Source organism: Lolium rigidum, chromosome 4 (assembly GCF_022539505.1).
Source record: "Lolium rigidum isolate FL_2022 chromosome 4, APGP_CSIRO_Lrig_0.1, whole genome shotgun sequence".
In the NCBI taxonomy this organism is placed as follows: Eukaryota; Viridiplantae; Streptophyta; class Magnoliopsida; order Poales; family Poaceae; genus Lolium; species Lolium rigidum.
The window spans coordinates 88,259,519-88,282,205 of NC_061511.1; the positions used below are offsets into that span (position 1 = coordinate 88,259,519).

The 22,687-nt window shown below is 46.3% G+C and overlaps 1 protein-coding gene across 1 annotated transcript; it reads right to left on the reverse strand.

Moving 5' to 3' along the window:
• Positions 1-616: 616 nt before the first annotated feature.
• On the reverse strand, positions 617-9,248 carry LOC124647343 (serine carboxypeptidase 2-like). The gene is made up of 9 exons (XM_047187304.1): positions 8,794-9,248; positions 7,784-7,879; positions 7,615-7,707; positions 7,423-7,508; positions 7,068-7,340; positions 6,826-6,956; positions 6,463-6,558; positions 1,046-1,151; positions 617-772 (listed from the first exon to the last, which is right to left on the reverse strand). The coding sequence occupies exons 1-9, from the start codon at positions 9,179-9,181 to the stop codon at positions 617-619; spliced, it is 1,425 nt and encodes a 474-aa protein (XP_047043260.1). The 5' UTR covers positions 9,182-9,248.
• Between the last annotated feature and the right edge of the window lie 13,439 nt (positions 9,249-22,687).

The window sequence follows — 22,687 nt, forward strand, 5'->3', positions numbered from 1 at the left end:
ACCAAGTTTTCCTCTCCGATCTTGTTACTCTTGGAGGTTGAGGACTCCTAGGCAGTAGCGGTCGCCGGGAGCGATCAATTTTGTGATCGAGCCGGAAAGTTTGTACGAGATTGAAGACCTCTCAAAGGTCTCCACATAGTGGAACGAGCTCCTTCTTCGTGGAAGGAGCTCACGAAGAAGAAGTTATGCCTTCGTGGCGTTCGATGTCCTAGTATTGCAGTCTATTGTGAAGTAGTAGCGCGGTGACATGCCACTCCCTTAGGCTCATCTGTGAATCAATTAATAAAAGAAGTAGCAATATCTTTCACTAATAAAATAGAAAATAGTTTCTTTTGCTGAAGTCGTTGAAGTCGTTATAGAAGAAGAAATAGACAACTAATGGTGAAGTACTTTTCGAAAGCAGACTAGTATTCATCTGATAAAAGGGGCGATGAGCAATCCGTCAAATTTTCCCCCAAAAAAACACTGTGGAATAGACCAAATGATATTCTTATTTCATTGCAATATGGGAAACCTTTTTATATACATACTGAAAGGGTGTGTTGGGAAGACACCTCCTTTTTCCAATGGACACCTCCTGAAAAATATCCCTTCCAATACATTTGATCACATATTTTTATTTCTCAACAGTTTGTCCTGGCATGGGCATGCCCTTGAGGAAGTGCTGAAATATTATCAGCGCTTGCCGCGGGCGGTGCAGGGGAACCTCATGGCCCGCGCCTCTGACGGTCACCAACGTGAGGCCCTTATATACATGGCTCCAACCGCCGACCTAATCAAGAAACCCACCACAGAAGCACTGGTTAATTATGCTCATGATATCTAGTAAGTAGTAAATTTCCCAGTTATAAAATGCCCGCGGCATATCTCTAGTCATGGAAAATTTCTAAAGATGTGTAATAATAATGCAAATATATGCGGAGAAGATATATATCCTTCCATGTGCCATATGCTGGAACAAATCTAGTGTATCTCCATGCCCATCAAAGTATCTCAATAATTTTATTGACATATACATAGGCAAGTTGAGTGGTATGATGCTGACCTCTTGAACGTCATACCAAGGATGCCAACTAATAGTAGTTGGAAGACCCAGAGCGCTGATGGAGTATCTTGTTGCTGTCAAGGGAACTACTGCGTCTGTGTCTCCACTGGAAAATAATAAACAGAAGACACATTATGTAGATGTTCGAACACAGTAACTGAGTTGTGTGAGGCATGCAAGAGTTGATAGATCAACACCAACGATCTACTCTCGCGTGTTCCAAATGAGAACACTCAAGAAATAACAATAACTTTTATACATTTAAATGTCTATCCATGGATATTTTCTTGCATGTTATTTTGAGGTAAAACAGCAAGTATTCTGCTCATTCAATTAAGGAGATAGAACAAGTTCAGGTTACAAGCTAGAGAGGGACTAGCTGGTAGAGAAATCAACGAAAAAGAACAAGCCATAAGACCAAAGCTGACTACTCCCCGAGTTCAGACTGCATGCCTGACTCGTTCTCTCATAATTCTCATGTAGATATGAGCCTAGTAGCAGCATATCATCTTTAATTATGTCCATAAGCTGGTGCTCATTGCTGGACGTGTTTTGAAAGACCCTCATGCATCTTTCTTTCCAAAAGTGCCAAGCCCCATAAATAGCAACCACAAGCTCATCTTTGGCTAGGTTCCTAGACATATAATGCCACTACTCCGCCGGCGAGGAGAACCGGTGTCTCTGAATCTGTAGGCTAGAAGCGCCCGTTCAATGATTAGATGTACGGCCGTCTCCTGTTCCTGGTCACACAGGGTACAACATTCCCCATGATCAATTCCCCTGAGCCGAAGCATATCATCCATAAGAATGCGTTGCCTGAGCCATAACCACATGAAAAAATTGCACTTTATCTGCACCTTAAATTTCCATAGCCTGCTGTAATTAATTTTAGAGAAGAAACCAAAAAACTGTGCTTTGTACGCTATTGCCGAGTTGTACTCAGAAGAAGCATTAAGCTTCCATGCAATTTGATCATCCAAATCGGATAGGTGAATATGTTGGAGCTTGATCCACAACTGGGTGAACTCTCTGAGCTGAGCTTCAGAATTAATACACGATGTAGCCTGGTCATCCATTTATCATTGACCAGCGCTTGCTTTACCGATAACCTCTTGATCCGAGTAAGTTTGAATAGGCTAGGTGCTATGTCAGCAGGAGCAACCCCACCGAGCCATTGTGAAGACCAAAAATTGGCAAAATTGCCTTGTCCCAATGTAGTTTTAGTACAGGCATCAAAGAGAGTAGTATCCGTTTTATCGCATGGAGTCTCACTTCCCACCCATTGTCTGGTCCTATCCTTCCACTTGTACCATTTCCATCTCATCCTAAGCGCTGAACATGTTAAGATCTAAGATTTCGAGGCCACCAAGGCATTTGGGCCGGCATGCACTCGACCGAACAAACTCTTCTTGCATCATCATTTTTTTCCTTCAACAAAAAATCTCTTCGAATCTTATCAATTCTTTTGATTGCCCATTTATCTAACTTGAAAATTGTGAGCATGTAAATCAGTATGGCTGACAAAACTGAGTTTACTAGGGCAAGCCTAGCAGTTGTGTTGAGCAGCTTGCCACGACATCTTGGGAGTCGGGCCATCACTTTGTCACGAGAGGCTGCAGCTCAGCCTTGTTCAACTTCTTGTGGTGGAGAGGGAGGCCCAGGTAACGGCAAGGAAAATGTTTTATGGGCACCGGCAACGGATTTAAGATATAGGGGGTTTCCGTGATGTTGCATATTAAAGGATAGATGGCACATTTCTGCAAGTATGCCGTGATCCCAGATGCGTCGCCAAACAACTTCAATATCTCGGCAAATTGATGAATATCCGTAGCTTTGGGCTTGGCGAAGAGTGAGTGTAACATCATATGCATATAGGCTAGTCCTGAAACGGGCAGGCAGCAACACATGTGACAATGCTGCAACCTCATCTACCATTTGCAACATCCAATGCAGCAGGGCAATGGCGATTGTAAAGGATCTCCATGTATTATCCCTCTTCTATGCTTGATCCGCTTCCAAACTTTACCATTTGCCATGATACGAGATGAAGAGGTACTCCATATTAGTGAAAGCAAGTCTCTCCAGCGGGGGCCAAACCCCAATCTTTCCATCAGCTCCAACATATATTCCCATGAGACCGAATCGTAGGCGCCCGCAATATCCAACTTGAGAAAAAGAAAGGGAATCTTCTTAGCATGCAAGGATTTTATCGTGTTTTTGACATAAAAGTAATTTTCATGAATGTTGTCTTTATAAAAGCGCTCTGGCTGTGGGGATCATGTACTGCAGGCAAGGGGCCAATCTGTTTGCCATCATCTTGCAAACCAATTTTACCGCTGAGTGCATCAGACTCACTTGTCTAAAATCCTTCACCATGCAGGCAACCTCTCCTTTTGGCACTAGGAAGATGTGTGCAGAATTTAGCAGATTCCATCGCTCGCCCCTCAGATTGGGTAGCTGATTGATCGCCAAGAGCAAGTTATCCTTAATCACTGGCAAACATGTTTTGTAGAAGGAGGAAGTAAAACCATCAGGACCCGGAGCCTTTCCTGCAGGTAAACCGAACACAGCTGCCTTAAGCTCCTCCTCCGAGAAAGTTTACTCTAGGTTGGAAGGCCATATTTTGGGATGTCCAGTGAATCCCAGTTCAGCGAATGTGCACGGGAGTGGGAGGAACCGATTAGGCAATTGAAATGCCTATACAATCCTCCATGCTTGTCTTCTTCGGTTGAGAGATGCCTACACAATTTTCTTGCATGTCACCATCTCAATAGGATTGCAACCTTGATAGCAGCTAAGGAAAACAATTATATGAGTACAAGAGACGTCCCGTGGTCCAGTTATACTCTGTTGCTATTCTGCTGACGGGTCAACAGAGAAATATTATGCATACAAATAGATTATTCATATCTAATTGTTATCTTAGTGCAGCGACTTTGGGATGATTTCATCCAGTCAAAGCAACGAATTATCTGCAGTACTTCTGGTTAACAAATGTAAACTAGTTGTTGATGCCTAATAATGAGTTACTGGCAGCAGCTTTCATAATGTGCAACAGAGTGGACAAGTGTATTGTTATCTTAGCATGTAGTGTTATTAGGAACTTTGTATAAGAAACGGTTAGCAACTGAAAAACGTGAAATATAATCATTGATATGCACCATTATGCGTATGATCAGAGTATTGGATTTATCAATGCATCCAGAATAAACACTTTTGCATTTTCTCAACAAACAAAAAATATTTATAATCTATCTGATAGATGCCAATATATTGAGAAGAGAGTCTAGCCCGCTCGGTTAGGGAAGTGGATGAAAAACCCAACCTCCTAGATTTAAGTGGCAACTTTGGGTTCTTATTATTAAAAAAACGCTTTAGGGGCTTCCCCTACCGCATTTTTTTTCAAAAAAGTCAATATATTCCTTCTAAATTATCCCAGTAAAATATTCCTTAGAGATTAGCATAGTAGCTGCATGGCGTTGGTGTTCTGGATAATTCAAGAAATGATGTTGCATTTAATAAAATAATTTTATTTCCAAAAAGGAATAAACTGACCTGAAGACCCATATCCTTAGACCAGCTCCATAAGCTCTTTGTAAATAGGAAGCATGGAGCTCGGAGCATCACGCTAGTTTCTATTGATGGTGTTACTGCAACTTAATTTTTTTTGCGAAGATTTCGTCGATCTATTAATAATCATCAACAGTAGTACAAAGATGCATAAAAGTAATAAAAAATACAAATAGATCATTGAACTACCTAGCAATGACTACATACTATGTGAAGCTAAAACGATTGACACTTACCGTAGAGCACCGTCCTTCTTTGCTATGTAAACACCGAAGTGTAAGTTTTTATAATTATAGTACTCCCTCTATTCACAAAGGTAAGCATGTATTTGAACACGATTTTAATATGTGCATTCACTCATTTTAATTTCTCTAGTGTATTTTAAAATATCTGAGAAGTTTTATATTAGTGGAAAGCGAAGAAGCACAGACCTGCAGGTCGCCCACGTGTAGTTTATGGCGCCGGTCATGTTGGCGTGGAGAGCCCTCTGCACGTCCAGCCGATTGTAGTACGCCGTGGAGTATCGTTCCGTGCACGGGTCATACGATCCAGTTATCCATGGCTGCATAAACGTGCAACAATAGCACCACTAGGGCGTTTGGCTTGGAAAAATAGCGTCGCTTTACTGAAGTAATAACGACGCCGGGAACAAAGGTTGCCCAGGGTACTAACGTAGCGTCCGCTCAGCCGCCGTTGGTTCGCCAACAAGGTGGCCGCCGTCTCGTTGCAGGTGGTCGTGTAGATGCTGAACAAGTCGATGTTTCCCTGCTCATACGTGGAGAAGTTGAGTGCAGCTTGCACGCCGGCGACGGATGGACGAAGGAGTCGTGGAGGCAGGAGTCCATGAGGAGGCGGTACATGTCATCGGATATCAGCCCATGGTTCCACCAGAACTCAAACTTGCCGCGGTAGTCGTGGGGTGGGAGTCTTTGTTAGCCCGACTCCTAGGGGGTCTCCCCGGCGGCTCGGATAGTGCTCACTGGTGTCGTCCCCGTCAGGCACCTTCTCTGTTAGGTCGGTCGATAGGGCCCTATTTAGAGGGCTAGTCCTCAGTTGGACGTTCCATCCGTGGAAAGCTCCGATCCCTCTTAAGGATAAAGATCTTTGTGTGGTAGATACTTCGGGATCACCTCCCCTCGGGGGTAGAGGTAGCCAAGCGGAATGGGCCGGGTAATGGCTTGTGCCTGCCGTGTGCGGTTCCGGAGGACACCCTGCATAACATGTTTTTGTGCCCCACGGCATGATTTCTGTGGACCTTTCTACATGAGGCGTTAGGGTCTGAGTGGCAGGCCCTAGACATCAGCGAATAAGATGGTGATCGATTGTATTTCGTTCTTCGAGGTCCAGGCGAACGTACGGGGAGTAGGATGCGACTATTCTGGTTACTGTTTGCGACTATGTCTTGGATCTTTTAGAATATGCGTAATAAGATGGTGATTGAGCGTATCTTTCTGCGACGAGCCTCTGACTCCAACTATATTTATTTTTCCTTTTTTTACAGCAGTGGTACCCATTGTGTAGACATCGGAACTGGGACCGGCTGGACGACATGTTGGAGGATCTTCTAGTCACGGCTTATCACTTATCTACGCCTTCTAGCGGTTGATTTGCCCTAGGCCCTAGGGCTGTATCACTTGTTTTTTTTCTTTCCGGCATGTTATGTTGTGGCACCAGACGTTTTACCTTTCCTTGCACTTGTGGTTTATGAACTCTGTATGAACTTGGTTGCTTTATTTATAAAGCCGGACAAAAGGCTATTTCGAAGATAAGTTAATTAACGATCGTTAATGCAATACTACGAATAAAAAAGAGAGAAGGATTTCATTTCCAGAAAGGAATAAACTGACCTTAAGACCCATATCCTTAAGCCCGCTCCAATGAGCTCCTTGTAAATAGGAAGCATGGACCTCGGCTCATCACGCCAGTTGTTATAGATGGTGTAACTGCAATTCATTATTTACATGTGATGCGAAAAAATATGTGAAGCAAATTAACCCGTATAAAGCAATGCTAGTATTTTCGAGACGTTCATCTTCAACTTGAAGCCGCTACCAACATAACCAAATCCATGCACAACATGGATCTTTCGGTGCTTGCTGAGTTACACTGAAACTATTCTACGGTTCCCCAAAACTAATGTAGAGTTGAATATACTCCTGGAAACCGAAGGAAGCACGTTGGGTTGCATTCGGTGGCGAAGAAGCACGGACCTGCAGGTCATCCACGTGTAGTTTATGGCGCCGGTGACGTTGGCGTGGAGAGCCCTCTGCACGTCCGGCCGGTTGTAGTACGCCGTGGAGTATTGGTCCGTGCACGGGTCATACGATCCAGTCATCCATGGCTGCATAAACGTGCAACAACAGCACCGCTAGGGCGTTTGGCTTGGAAAAATAGCGTCGCTTTACTGGAAGTAATAACGACGCCGGGAACAAAGGTTGCCCAGGGTACTCACGTAGCGTCCCCTCAGCCGTCGTCGGTTCGCCAACGAGGTGGCCGCCGTCTCGTTGCAGGTTGTCGTGTAGATGCTGAACAAGTCGATGTTTCCCTGCTCATATGTGGAGACGTTGAGTGCAGCGTTGCACGCCGGCGACGGATGGACGAAGGAGTCGTGGAGGCAGGAGTCCCTGAGGAGGTGGTACGTGTCGTCGGATATCAGCCCATGGTTCCACCAGAACTCAAACTTGCCGCTGTAGTCGTGGTAGTTGTCGATTAGACCATTCCCGACCTGGAAAATTTTGGTTTCAGGCAGGCTACAGCGATGAGGGCACCAAGAATCGCAACGATAACGAGTAAACCTGGGCACAAACCATGAAACCTTTGCAGTTGATGATGGGTTTGTCGACGCCTTTGTTTCTCTGGTGGACCAGCTGGGATAACTCCGGGACATAGTGGCCTGGAGTTCAGGTTAACAAATTCTTTTTGGGACAACTAAAGAATAATGGTGTCTCAGTATAGAAATAGAGTAAACTAACTGAGCACAGGTGGAGGGAAACTTATACCTGCGTAGCTCTCCCCAGCAATGTAGAAGTCGTGGTGCCTGTAATGTGGGAACTTCTCGAACCATTTTACCAAGAAAATGTAGGAGTCATGAGCTACAAAAAAAAATGCCCCAGTGAATATCTTTGATGCCAGGGGAATAGAATGGCATGTGACATCTATATAACATGCCTGTTCTATTGTCGCCCGAGGTGTAGAGGTCAGAAGTGGTGTTGCTGTACGAGAACCCGACGCCAGCCGGCGAGTCCAAGAACAGGATATTCGCCACTGCAAGATCACATCTTATTATTTTTGTGACGAAAATTCAGTCAAGCCTACTTTTCATTGCAATAGGAGAGGTACGCTACGTACATAGAGGAAAAATGAAAAAAAAAAACTTTGTAACAAGACAGTCTGGGCAGAAAAAAACTCAATAAATAAAAGAAACTAGCAAAGGACCTAATCGGGCTCTTTTGGTCTATGCAGTAACAAGCCCTTGTTCGCAAGCTGTCCACCATGTTAACTGCACGAGCGCCGTCCAGCCCATCTTCTCGGGCTCCCCTTGTATGCTGTGAGTGTCAAGCAGCCAAGAATGCAGTGACGTTGTGTCTGGCGTTGGTGAGAGCGTCAGGTGTAGCTGAGCAATGGTTAACACCCGCCTCCAGATTCTGATGGTGACGGGGCAGGTTGCCAACATATGAAGTGTGGTCTCACAATCCCCGAGGCAAAGAGCACGAACAGCATTATGCGGCCAACCATTGTTAGCCACGCAAAAAAATGCGACATTTGAGAGGAGCATCAGACTCCCAAATAATCTGGCGATTTGTGTTAACTTCAAATTGAATTGCATAGGGCGAGCTGGAGGAGTATTGTCCGTACGCAGTCTAGCGCCAAAAATCCGAGTCAGCTGTCCAGGTCCCAAGTGTGTACGAATTGCTGCACGCCTGCAGTGAGAAGGCTGTCCTTGAAATGCCCGATCCATCTATCATTGCTCAGGTCCAGACTGACACTGAGGTTTTTCCTACTGCAGCGCTGAAATAAGAGCGGCGTGAAGATAGCCATGCTGTTGTTGTCGAGACAAGAATTATGCCAGGAAACTGATATTCTCTCCCTCCCCTAACTGAAACTTGACTGCCTCGAGCCAAGAAGCATGAGAAGCCACGACGCACAAACTTTCGATCATTGAAATATGGTAGGTATACCTTTGTTCCATCGATACACGTTCAAGTAAAGGCCCGCGCCATGCGGCCTGATGCGAAACGCGCTGAGCTCCTCGGAAGCGACGGAGGAGCAGCCAGGCCCGCCGTTGAGCCAGAGCACTAGCGGCGCCGGCTGGACCTCCTCGGGCGCTTCCTGCAGCAGATAGAACAGCGACCGTCCGGCGCTCTTCTCCACCGTGATGTATCCTGAGTACATGTCAAAGTCCACTGCCGGCTGTCCCGGAAGACGGACAATCCGGTCCGCGGCATGGCCACTCGCCGCCGCCGTCAAACCTGGCCGGAGAAGGAACGCCAGCGCCAAGAACTCTGCCACCGCTACAAGATCTAGCAGGGGCCTTGGGCGGATCGTTGTAGTATTCATCCTCATCATTATCCAGATGAAAGTGTTGGAACTGGTAGAGTGGGCATAAATACAGAAAACTTGACGTCCTTGTTTGTTTGGATCGCACCGCTTTCCTGTTGGTATCTTCTCTTTTCCTTCAGTTTATTGAGCAAACGTGGCTACGCAAAGAACAACAAATTAAAAGCATCTCCACTCGTCCACAAAGACCTGCTATAGGCCTTTGGAAAGTGTCGGCGTAAAAAGTCGAGCGCAGCTACGCCTCTTAAATTTAGTTTTTCAGCCAGCCTAACTCTTCATCAGGCATTCCAAGCCGAACCCAGTAGAAAGGAAAGCTAGCGGGGTGGGGGGGTGTGTTAGCGGGAAGAAGGCGTGGGAAACGCATCCTGGCTGTGGACCCGGCTCATCAGTGTCGGCAGAGTCATCTTCCTCCTCGCCTTCCACACCCGTCAAAAGGTGCTCGTCTTCAACGACTGCTCGTCTTTATCAGCGTCTGCTCGTCTCAGCGTCGGCGTTAATGCTGCTCGTCATCAGCGCCTGCTCGTTTTCAGCGTCGGCGTTAATACTCGCCAACGCCCCCTCGGTGCCATTTAAACCCCACACGTCGCTTCCTCGCCGCACATTCCAGCCAGCGCCCTCCTCCATCTTCACCAAAACCGTCGCCCTCCTCCATCTTTTCCAGCACCGGCGCCCTCGCCATGGGCCACCATGAACAAAAAGGCGCCACCGCCAACGGCTTTGGCCGTCGTTGGCTTCTCGTCGCTCAGGCGCGTGCGCTCTGGACGGCGGGGTACCCCATTCCCGTCGGACATGCGCTATATGTCGAGATGGGCACTCAATGCGCGCGGCCTGCCAGTCCCGCCGGTGCTGACAGGGGCGGCGCGCCAGGCCGTCATCCCGCCGGAGCACACGACCCGCGTTGGTCCCCTGACAACCACCACGGCTGGTCGGTTTTCTTCCAACGCAACGGCAACGGCGATCCACCAGCGAACAATAACTCCAGGGATGGCGGCGGTGCTGGAGCGCGCCCGGGAGTACCCTCGCGTGTTCCTCACCTACATCGCCGAGGGGAACGACCCCCCCCCCTCCCGCTGCAAATGCCGCTATGACAGCTGCAGTTGGCGCCCTCGTGACGCCAGGGGCAGTGGACGGCGCCAGACGTCATCGTCTTCCTCGCGCTAATCCTCTTCCTCGGAGAGGTACTCGCCGTACCACACGCCATCGCCATGTTCTTGGCGACGGTGAAGGACGAGCCGGAGGAGGCACCTACTCGCAGGCGCCACCATGGCGGCGGCGTCGTCATCCGCAAACGATGATTGCCTTCTCTGTCGCGCCAACTCCAACCCGTCAAGCGGGAGTGAAAGACGCCGTCGCCGAAGTACAAGGCGGCGGCGTCCATCGTCAAGGCTGAGGATGCCCCGAGGAGTTCCTGAGGCTACACTGCGCCAGCTGGGGTCGTTCCAGGCGACGGACAAGTTCGTCGAGGCCTGGAGCGCAGCGGATCACCGCCGCGAGGAGGAGGAGCGTCGCTGTCGCCTCATCCTCGTCGTCAACCTGGATGACGATGGCGATCACGCTGGCCAGTCCAGCAGGCCGCGAAAGGAGGCGCGGGGACGCCGGTCAGGGCTGAAGCTACCTCGCGCAGCCGAAGGAGGAGCCCAGCGACGAGGAGGACGACTACGCGACGGCGATGTAACGCCGCCTAGGCCTAGGGTGTGGCGGCAACTACAGTTACTAGTTTTAGGTTTTTTTAAATGTCTATATTTTTAAATTTCTACAAATATTGGCCAAGTATGGCCGAACTATTTATGAATCTACTATTCTATGAATTGTGTTATATTTGGGAAATTTAAATTTTTTTAGTATAGGGCCACGGCTGGGAGCCGTCTGACCTCTATTTTTGTTTTAACACCGGTGCCCCTCATGGCCCTAAGACGACTACGCCGGAGGCCAGGTGGGAGGACGAGTGGAGATGCTCTAAGAGAGAGATTGCGATATTGTCATAGGATGGTCACAAAAAAGGACATGGAAGATAGGAAACTGGGTCAATTGCTTTTAAGCCATTTTAGCCAGCTAGTTCGTTTCTAATCTTTCGCCCTTTCGTTTTTCTTTTCGCGAGGGAAAAGAAGTTTTATTAACTTTGGGTAGAATTACAGTCAGTGTCTAAAGCACCTACCACTTCCCTGGGGGAAATGAGGGATCCACACACGAGTCTATCCCTGAGTTCTACCTAAATTCGCTAAGAGATGACTAACACAGTTACCGGTACGATCAATCTTAGCGACATGAGAACTTCCCTTCCCGAGTCATCTCCCTAATTACTTGAATTCTTGAAGCATACTTTATCAGATTCAGGGTGCCGTTCTTGATCAAAGTAATTGCCCCCGTGAAGTCTAACTCAATCATAAACCTGTGAGTGGTAACCGTCATGGTCTGGGCAATATCCAATTTCATTGTTGTTATCTCTGCCTTGTAGAGTCTATGCAATGTTGAAGCTACCAACATGCAGTGAGGATCACAGTTCCAGTTCCAGCGTGGTCTCTAATTATCATACCTGCTCCAGCCGGGTTGTCGTTGGCATAGGATCTATCAACATTGAGTTTCAGTAAAGCCCTTGCTGGAGGCATCCGCTTATGCTTATCCTTCTTTTCTCCTCTACTCATGTGTTTGTTAGGCTGAACCCTGCCTGTTCACCATCTTTCCCTTCTCTAAATCTGCCATGGGATGTTGCTTAATTAGCAAGAGTGAATCCAGGTAGCTCATTAAGAATCGTTTGGAGCCTTCTATCGACGGTAGTGACTTATCATGTGTAGTTTCATTATGTGCAAACTAGATTCTCCAAAGCACCATCTGTGTCATCACTCGTTGTTCTTCGCTGATTTGTTGCACCAACTGGAGCAGCCACTCTACCCCGTATGGAAATCAGCCCTTTGGTTTGGTTTGCAAAGTAAAATAAGCTCCGTTTTTTTGGAAATGAGAGTATCGCTAGTCTCTTAATCGGCTGATAAACACATATTTTAATTGTAATAATCTGTTCCTGACCTGGTAGTCGTCAATCAGACCGTTCCCGACATGGTAGTCATCAATCAGACCTCATGAGAAACTAAAGAGAATTTTTTCCGAGCCACCAAAATTTTATGCCAGAAATCATTAGGCATAGGAGACCGATTTATAATTACAACCCCAACATAAAGAAGATAGTTCTGGATAGACAATAAAAGCTTCCTTCTTGGATGAATGGATAAAGAATTTTCTGAGGCCCCACCCCAGAGAAATTTCTTAATTCACAACGAGATTGTTGTTTTACTGAAAAACAACATTAGTGATAAAAATGACGGTGACCGTAAAGGTCGTGTCTGAATGGCCGCATTGCTGGGCGTCGGGTTCTAATTAACACGGGTGGGGGGAGGAGGATATGTTTTGTTAACCGAATCTCCAGTCGTTTGTGAGAAAATTCTAGTCCCGTTCAACGTACCTCGGATGCTCCAAGGGAACAATCCAGTGACACGGATTGGCGTATCACTCTTCCGTCGTGATAATTTTCTAGGTCTAGAAGTTAAAGAGATTCCGCTCTAGGAATTGACCTCGAACTTAAACTCTCAAGGATCAACTCAAGAAGTAGGTATCCTTCACTTGAGAGGGAAAACTCATCATATGAGAGATGACAAACAAGAGACCCACGCCTTGCTAGGCTCAAGGCCTTGCACAAATGACCACCAAAACCGTTGGTGGGGAGGGAAAGTAGGGGCAACCTAGCCTATTATGTGGAAAAGACAAAAAAAGTCCCCAAGTAGGGAAGGAAAAGAAGGCCCTTTTGTCTTCTACAACCCATGTATTTGGCCCATTTAAGAAGAATACTCATGGGCTTTAGTGGGATGCTTTTTCTTCTTTTGGGCTCCTTCTTCTTCTCTTTTATATTATCTTGATATTGTTTTCTTTATGCCGGCGATTTGTTCGGGGGGCCATTTGTATTTCTGATGTCCGGTGGGCGGCGGTACCGCGAACAGGGGGGTCCTTTGAGATGATCCATTTTTACCCCCTACAACAAAGATCATTTTCCTTTTATGATAGATTATCTGTATGCCTATTTTTCTCTATGATGTAGTTCCTAGGCTATTGATGAAACTTCTAAGTAGTGCAATCATATGTTATCTTATTTTTTTCAATAAAGGATGCTTCATTACTTTGAAAAGCAATTACATCCAGCCTATGCATAACCAGGATGCACACAGCCGTTTATATGTCTCAAGTCAAAGGTCAGAACAAAATAAGTACTAGGCGAAATACATATCGAAGCGATGAATCATATTACGCCTAAGGTGTGGGTGGGGCTTCAATCCGTAGACTATGCTGCCACCCATGTAGGGAAAAATATCCCTCGCCGTAGCCTCCAACCGTGTACAGACCTCCGTAAACAGGTCTCGGTTCTCCACTCGCTGAAGAGGTAACCACAAACGGAGAACACATGTACATCTGTAGATAACCTGCAAAAGGGAGCAATTTTTATCATTAATTTTTTTGTCATTTCTACTTAGCCAAAGCGCCCTGATAACTGCTCGCGCCCCCACCCTAAGAAGTAACTTAAACCTTGAATCGATACCATGAAGCCAATTGCCAAAGACATTGGCCACACTAGTCGAAGGATACAGGCTAGCGCTACTTGGATGACTGACCATGTAGATCTCGCAATTGGCATTGGAAGAATGGATGTTTAATAGTTTCGTCATGATGACTGAGAACACACCGTGTACTTCCATGTCAATTCCGCTTAACAAGATTGTCTTTGGTGAGGATAACTCCTCGACGAAGATACCATCCAATTTTTTTAATGGTATTTTCATCCTCCAAATTTTCTTATTATTATCAACTGGTATATCAGAATGAAGGATCACATTGTATAATGATTTTACCAAGAAAGTGCCATCTACATGTAGATTCCATCTTAATTCGTCTGGTTCAGCCGATAGTTGTATATCTCCTAGCCAGTGAATTAGGAAATTCCACGCCACTAGCCTTTGCCCAAGCAAGACCTGTCTGAATGTCACATTCGGGGGTGAGGTAGCCATTACTGTGGCAATGCTATCACCTTTGCGACGAATAATACTATACAAGGCAGGATACTGTTCGCTTAAGGGTGCATTATCTAACCAAATGTCTTCCCAGAACCGTATCTGTGCTCCATTCTTAATCGAGAAAGTACCATGGAGAAAAAAGACATTTCTTGTCGCCATGAGACCAGCCCAGAAATGCGAATCCCCAGATTTCCAAACCACTTGGGATAACATCTTCGAGCCGATATATTTTCTTCGAAGAATACTTTGCCAAATCCCATCCTCGGTAACAAGCTTAAACATCCATTTCCTAGCAGGGCTGAATTCTTGACTTCCAGGTCATGAACTCCAAGCCCTCCTTGATCTTTGGGATTACAAACTATGCTCCATTTAACCAGTCGATACTTCTTTTTCTCGCTGTCCCCTTGCCAAAAGAATCTGGATCGATAATAATCGAGTTTATGCATAATTCCTTTTGGTAGTAGGAAGAAGGATAACATGTACAGTACCATGTTTGTCAGTACCGAATTAATGAGTACCAATCTTCCCCCCTAGACAACAATTTACCCTTCCAACTACTAAGGTGTTTTTGTAATCTTTCTTCCACTATTTCCCATTTGGCGATTGTGAGTCTCCGATAATGAATCGGAATACCAAAATAGCGAATAGGAAATTGGCCTTGCCCGCAACCAAACAACTCTGCATACAGAGTCGTATCGTTTTGGGCATCACCGAAACAGAACAATTTACTTTTATGGAAATTGATTTTTAATCCCGACAACTGCTCAAAAGCCGCCAAAATTAGTTTGAGATTGTGAGCTTTTTCGAGATCGTGATTCATAAATAGAATTGTATCATCGGCATATTGGAGGATAGATAAACCACCATCAACCAGATGTGGTATCACACCTTCAATCTGACCATCAGACTTGGCCTGCTCTATTAGGATAGCTAGCATAGCCGCTACAATGTTAAACAACATTGGTGATAACGGATCCCCTTGGTGTAACCCTTTTCGTGTTTGGAAATAGTGACCGGTATCATCATTAACCCGGATTGCCACACTTCCTCCATACACAAAATCATGTATTAGAGCACGCCACTCTGGAGAAAAACCTTTCATGCTAAGAGTCTGTTGTAAGAAAGATCACTTGGCCTTATCATAAGACTTTCCAAAATCTAATTTTAAAATAACCCCATTTAATTTCTTAGTATGCATCTCATGTACCGTCTCATGCAAAACCGCCACTCCATCCAGGATATTTCTTCCTTGCATAAAAGCGGTCTGTGAAGGCTGGACAACATGATCCGCAACTACGTTAAGTCTAATGGTGGCCACTTTCGTGAAAATCTTGAAACTTACGTTTAAAAGGCAAATAGGTCTATATTGTTGAATCCTTTCCGCCTCATTAACTTTCGGTAACAAAATTACTTCACCAAAATTTATAAGGAATAATTCTAGTTGTCCTTTGTGCAGGGCACTGAACAAATCTAGAAGGTCCGATTTAATAGGATCCTAGAAAGTTCGATAAAACTCCGCTGGAAAACCATCTGGACCCGGTGCTTTATTGCATTCCATTTGGAAAATTGCCTTCTGAACCTCTTCCTCCGAATAAGGTGCTGTCAGTAGGCCATTTTCTTCCATAGATACTTGGGGTATGTCATCCATTAAGTCCCCGTTCAGGGAAAAATAACTTTCCTCCGGAGGACCAAATAGACCTACAATCAGCCCTTCATCTTGTATCAGAGAGTGAATACGTTTTTTCCGATGTCTCCCATTGGCCAAGCCAAGGAAATACCGCATATTCGAGTCTCCTTCCAATATGAATTGGGCGTTGGAATGCTGATACCATTTGAGTTCCTCTTCGTGAAGAAGACTCGCTATCTGCGCATTGGACTGATTCTTGAGTTCAATCTCTTGCGGAGACTAACATAGGCATCCCCAATGGGCCTGCCGAAGATGGTACCCGGGGTTTACTGAAGGCCCATGACTCGAAGAAGAGGAAGATTCGGAAGCCCAAGTTATTATTAAGGAAAGCTAGAGTTGTATTAGGAAGTACTACTTGTAATCTTGCGGGACGGGTTAGAAACCCTCCCGGACTGTGTAACCTGTGTATTACGAATCCCTCGGCTCCGCCTCTTATATAAGGGGTGATAACCCACAAGTATAGGGGGTCGCAACAGTCTTCGAGGGAAGTAAAACCCAATTTATTGATTCGACACAAGGGGAGACAAAGAATACTTGAAAGCCTTAACAGCGGAGTTGTCAATTCAGCTGCACTCGGAAACAGGACTTGCTCGCAAGAGTTTATCGGTAGTAACAGTTTTATAGCGATAGCGATAGTGAAATAACAACGAGCGAGTAACAAAGACAGCGAGTAGTGATTATAGTAAACGAGCAGGATTAAAGTACCGTAGGCACGGGGATGGATGAACGGGCGTTGCATGGATGAGAGAAACTCATGTAACAATCAAAGCGGGGCATTTGCGGATAATAATAAAACGGTATCCAAGTACTAATCAATGAATAGGCATGTGTTCCATATATAGTCGTACGTGCTCGCAATGAGAAACTTGCACAACATCTTTTGTCCTACCGACCGGTGGCAGCCGGGCCTCTAGGGAATCTACTGGAAATTAAGGCACTCCTTTTAATAAAGCACCGGAGCAAAGCATTAACACTCCGTGAACACATGTGATCCTCATATCACCACCATCCCCTTCGGTTGTCCCAATTTCTGTCACTTTGGGGCCTCGGGTTTCGGACAGCAATACGTGTATACAACTTCCAGGTAAGATCATAAAGCAATGAATATCATAATGAATCGATAACATGTTCAGATATAAGATCATGGCACTCGGGCCCTAGTGACAAGCATTAAGCATAACAAGTTGCAACAATATCATAAAAGTACCAATTACGGACACTAGGCACTATGCCCTAACAATCTTATGCTATTACATGACCAATCTCATCCAATCCCTACCATCCCCTTCAGCCTACAGCGGGGGAATTACTCACACATGGATGGGGGAAACATGGCTGGTTGATGGAGAGGCGTCGGTGATGATGATGGCAATGATCTCCTCCAATTCCCCGTCCCGGCGGAGTGCCAGAATGGAGTTTCTGGTCCCGAGACGGAGTTTCGCGACGGTGGCGGCGTACTGGAAGGTTTCTGGCGATTTCCGACTTCTCCCCGTGCGTTTTTAGGTCGAAGGCAATAAGTAGTCCGAAGGAGGGCGTTGGGGGCCAGCCGAGGCCGCCATACACTAGGGCCGCGCGGGCCCCTCCTGGGCCGCGCCGGCCTAGTGTGTGGGGCCCTCGGGCCCCCACCTGGCTTGCCCTTCTGGCTCCGCCAATATTCTGGGAAAATAGGACCTTCCGCATAAATTCCGAGGATTTTCCTGAAAGTTGGATTTCTGCACAAAAACGAGACACCAGAACAGTTCTTCTGAAAACAGCGTTAGTTCGTGTTAGTTGCATCCAAAATACACAAATTAGAGGCAAAACAATAGCAAAAGTGTTCGGGAAAGTAGATACGTTTTGGACGTATCAAGGGGGAGTCGAGGGACAAAGAGAGGATCGATTCATTGTTCACGCAACCTTAGTTTTCACATCGTCGAGTACTTTTCGGCTGAAACCTTCGAGATCTACTTGCCCTCTACTTCCGACTAAAACCCTAGTCTACAATTTGTAGGCACTGATAAGTTAATCCCTTGTCAATTGGCGCCGTCTGTGGGAATTAGAGGTGTCAAGGATCTGATCTCGATGGCACGTTCAAGATCGTCGACTTCGTCGGTAGCAAGCAACGCCATGGACAGAGGTAAACAAATCGAAACTGGTCTCGTTGATTTTGTTCCTCACCCGCCCTCCCGTTTGGATGCATATGCGTATCTGGAGGAGCCCATGGAGATGACGTTTGGAAAGTTCCAGTTCCGCGTCGAAAAGGAAGGATCATATCGTCTCGAAATTCCGATCTCGTCGGGATTATCAGCGGTCGATCCCGATTTTTCAAGCTCCGCATCATCAATTGAGTCAAGCGACGAGGAGATTTCGTCGCCACACTTCATCAGCACCAGGGCAAGTGAAAAACTCGCCAAGATCTTCAGCGACATGTCTTTCGAGTCATCTGCGGACTCCGATATAAGTGATGACTCGAGCTACATCGACAGCTTCAACTTCATCGACAGATCTCTTACTGTTGGAAAGGTCTTCACCAATCTCAATGATGGTGTCACCAAACCCGACAAGGTCCATAAATATCATCAGATCTATGCAATCGGAGAACCAAGCCGATCAGAACCAGAGACGTCAGAGGCTTTCGACGATGCGGGAAACCCATATGTCGATCCCGCTGATCTCAGGCGAGGTTTAGACACTAAATATATCGGGTCTACACCGCGTCTAAGGGTTCAACTACCACAAGAAGCATGGGACAGAGCTGCAAGAGCTATGGACGGTATAGAACCAATGACTACAACTGCTACGGTAGAAGAATTGCAAGCTTATCAATATAGACTCGCTCGTGTTGGCAGAGACTTAGAAAAACAGACAGCCGCTTTGGATAGAAGAAGGGAGGCAGCCTCCGCGTCAAGCAGGCGAAGGGCACATTTATGCCGACAATCAGGAACTTCGGGAGATAGTCACAGAGAAGCTCGAAGGAGAGCAAGATCTCGGCTGCAAAACATACCTGAAGCAGAGAGAGAGAATTTGGTTCAAAACCTCGACATGTCTTTTATGTCCATCAACACGAGGGGGAATATCATTCCTAAAACACCGGAAGCTGGGTACATGGCAACGCAAGCTTTCATCTTAGCGTCCAGACCACCTCCTGGAGATCCAAGAGAAGCGTTGTATAACATGGCCATGGCAGGATGTGGAGCTATGGGAGCAGCATTCGCAGCTACACCTCCCGAAGGAGCTGCAAGACAAAATAGCCCACGACCTACCGTAGCAGTGCAAGATCCCCCGAGAGCAAGCGGGGTTAGAGATACAGCGACTCAGGCCAGAGTGGATAGAGCGCAACAAGATAGAAGGGAACATCGGCATTCACCAGAAGTTGCTGAAGAAGATATGTGTGGACTCCCGTGCTTCATGAGACGAGTTCGAAAAACTCGAGTCCCGTCAGGATTTAAGTTACCTGACAATTTCAAGAAATTCGATGGCCTACAAGATCCCGAGGATTGGCTAGTGGATTACCTCGAGATGGTGAAATTGATAGGTGGAACCAGAGCAACAGCCATGCAAAGCATTCAAGTACACATAAGTGGAGCCGCAAGATCTTGGATCAAGAAGCTTCCTCCAGGTTCTATCAGTAGCTAGGACAGTTTTGAGGATGTGTTCGTCAAGATCTTCCGATCCACCTGCAAAAAACCTGCATCACTAGAAGAGTTGAGATCATGTCGACAAAAGCATGATGATTCAACGAGGAAATACATCTAGAGGTGGAACATTATCAAAAACTCGGCAGAGAACATATCTGACGAGAGGGCAATAGATGTGTTCGTGGCAGGAATTCGACGAGGAGATTTTGTCGAGGACTTGGGGAGAACAAACCCAAGGACAGTGTTAGCATTAATGGAGATAGGAAACAGATGGGCAGACGGAGAAGATGCTGTTCAAAATAAGCGACATAGGTCACCAGAGGAGGACCACAGTCGAAACTTCCAAAATAGACGACGATTCTCTCGGCAGTTTTCGAGTTATGACGCTCCTGGCCAAATATCGGCTGGTTTCCGAGGAAATACGGGGGGAAATAGTCGGGATGATTATCAAAGGAGTAGCGAGCAGCGAGGCGACAATAGAGACGATTCTCGGAATAACAGGCAAAATAGTGGGCCAAAGTTTCAGAGACCTTTTGTATCGCCCGAGGATATGATGAACGGGCCATGTCAGATGCATTTCTATCTCGACAATAATGGGAAGAGGCAGTCAGGACATCTGCAGAAGGATTGTCGAAATTTTCAAGCAATGTTGAGTGTCGCAGGGCTAGCCAATGCTCAAGCAACAAATAGAAACTCGCAAGGGCCCAGGAGTGAGATTCACTTGCCACCTCCTCTCGCAATTACGGACGAAAATCGGCACCAGGTCAGAATAGCGGCAGCACCACACCCACCTCCATATGTTGATCCTAACTCTAACGGAGCGGTCTCGATGATTCAGAAAGCTAGGCCGTCCAATAGGGCTCAGAAAGTAATCTCACGGCAAGTGTTCATGGCAGAGAAAATGCCTCCACCAATGATTGAGTACCTAAATTGGTCGGGACAGGACATTGGCTTCACAATTGCGGATCACCCGCAGCAAGTTCCTCGACCAGGGCAGTCAACACTTATCTTACCAGCGGTGATCGCAGGATTCGACGTATCTCGAGTATTCATAGATGGAGGCAGCAGTCTAAACCTTATGTATGCAGATACACTAAGGAAGATGAATATATCTTTGGCAAATTTAAAACCAACTGGCACACGTTTCCATGGAATCACGCCAGAGAAGCCAAGTTATCCGCTGGGAAAGATCAATCTCGATGTTCAGTTTGGAACCCGAGAAAATTACAGAATCGAAAGGCTGGAGTTCGAAGTCGTGCATTTCCCGTCGCAATATCACGCTTTACTGGGACGACCAGCATATGCCAGGTTTATGGCGGTACCACACTACACGTACTTGTTATGGAGGTTACCAGGACCTAAGGGACCAATCACAGTCAAAGGAAGTTTTGCGTTAGCTGCTACATGCGACAAGGATTTTCATCGACTGTCGAAACTTTCGGGATGCAAGCAGAATATATGGCGTCAAGGCTCACAACTGATTATGATGTGTTGCCAGATGTAGGAAGGCCTCTCAGGGAGCCAACCTTTAACACTACGAAAGATTCCAAGGAGGTACAGATTCACCCGATAGATCCAAAGAAAACGACGTCCATTGCAACAGACATGGACCTCGCATAGGAAAGCGTGCTCGTCGAGTTCCTCCGTGAGCACTGGAAAATCTTCGCATGGTGTCCAGCTGACATGCCAGGAGTACCCAGGGAACTTGCCGAGCACCACCTAAACTTGGATCCATTAGCGAGACCAATCAAACAACCTTTGCGGCGTTTTTCGGAACCAAACCGCAAAGCCATGCTGTCAGAGATAGATCGACTCAGAGAAGCTGGTTTTATCAAAGAGCTACATACAGAGGTCACATGGGTAGCTAACCCAGTTCTGGTCCCGAAGAAAAACACGAAAGTCCTTCACATGTGTGTCGACTTTACGTGTCTCAATAAACACTGTCCAAAGGATCACTTTCCCCTCCCAACGATCGATCAAATCATCGACTCCACGGAAGGATGTGAACGTCTTTCTTTCCTGGACGCATATTCTGGTTATAACCAGATCAGATTAAAAGAAGATGATGAAGTAAAGACAGCATTCATAACACCCTATGGTGTGTTTTGCTACAAAACAATGCCTTTTGGTTTGAAAAACGCGGGAGCAACATATCAGTGGATGATGCAGAAGTGCTTGGCAACACAGATTGGGAAAAACGTACAAGTATACATTGACGATGTCGTCATAACATCAAAAAAGGGGACAACTTTGATCGAGGATCTAAAGGAAACTTTCGACAACCTTGACAAGTTTTGCCTCAAACTGAATCCGACGAAGTGTTCTTTCAGCGTCCCTGCAGGAGAACTTCTTGGGTTCCTAGTCTCAGCAAGAGGAATCGAGGCTAATCCAGAAAAAATTCAAGCTATTGTAACAATGAGGAAGCCAACAAAGTTAAAGAAGTACAGCAATTAACAGGGCGAGTCGCAGCTTTAAGTAGATTCGTCGCCGGGCTGGGAGAAAAGGCGTTGCCGTTCTACGCCTTGATTAAACAAGGAGAGAAATTGCAATGGAACGAAGAGGCAGATAGAGCTTTCGAAGATCTCAAGCGCACAATCTCTACACCACCAATCTTGGTGGCGCCCAAGGAGAAAGAACCCCTTTTGCTATACATTGCAGCCATGCCTCAGGTGGTCAGCACAACCCTCATTGTCGAAAGAGAGGAAGAAGGAAAACTCCATGGAGTACAGAGGCCAGTATATTTCATCAGTGAAGTATTATCGCCTTCAAAACAGCGGTACCCGCGAGCATCGAAGCTAGCATATGGAGTGTTTACAACCGCAAGAAAACTGCGGCACTATTTTTCGGCGCATCCGATAACAGTGGTCAATGAGGTGCCTTTATCCAATATACTAAACAATCCAGAAGCTACGGGTCGTGTCTCCCTTTGGGGAATAGAGCTTTCCCCTCGGGACATCACGTATGAGAAAAGAAAAGCAATAAAGTCGCAAATTTTACCGGACTTCATCGCAGAGTGGATGGAGTTACAAAATACGAGACCCCCAGATCTATCGAGAACCTGGACTATGAACTTCGACGGGTCCAACAGATTAGAGGGAGCTGGAGCAGGCGTGATACTAATATCACCTGAAGGCGACAAATTAAAGTACGTCTTACGGAT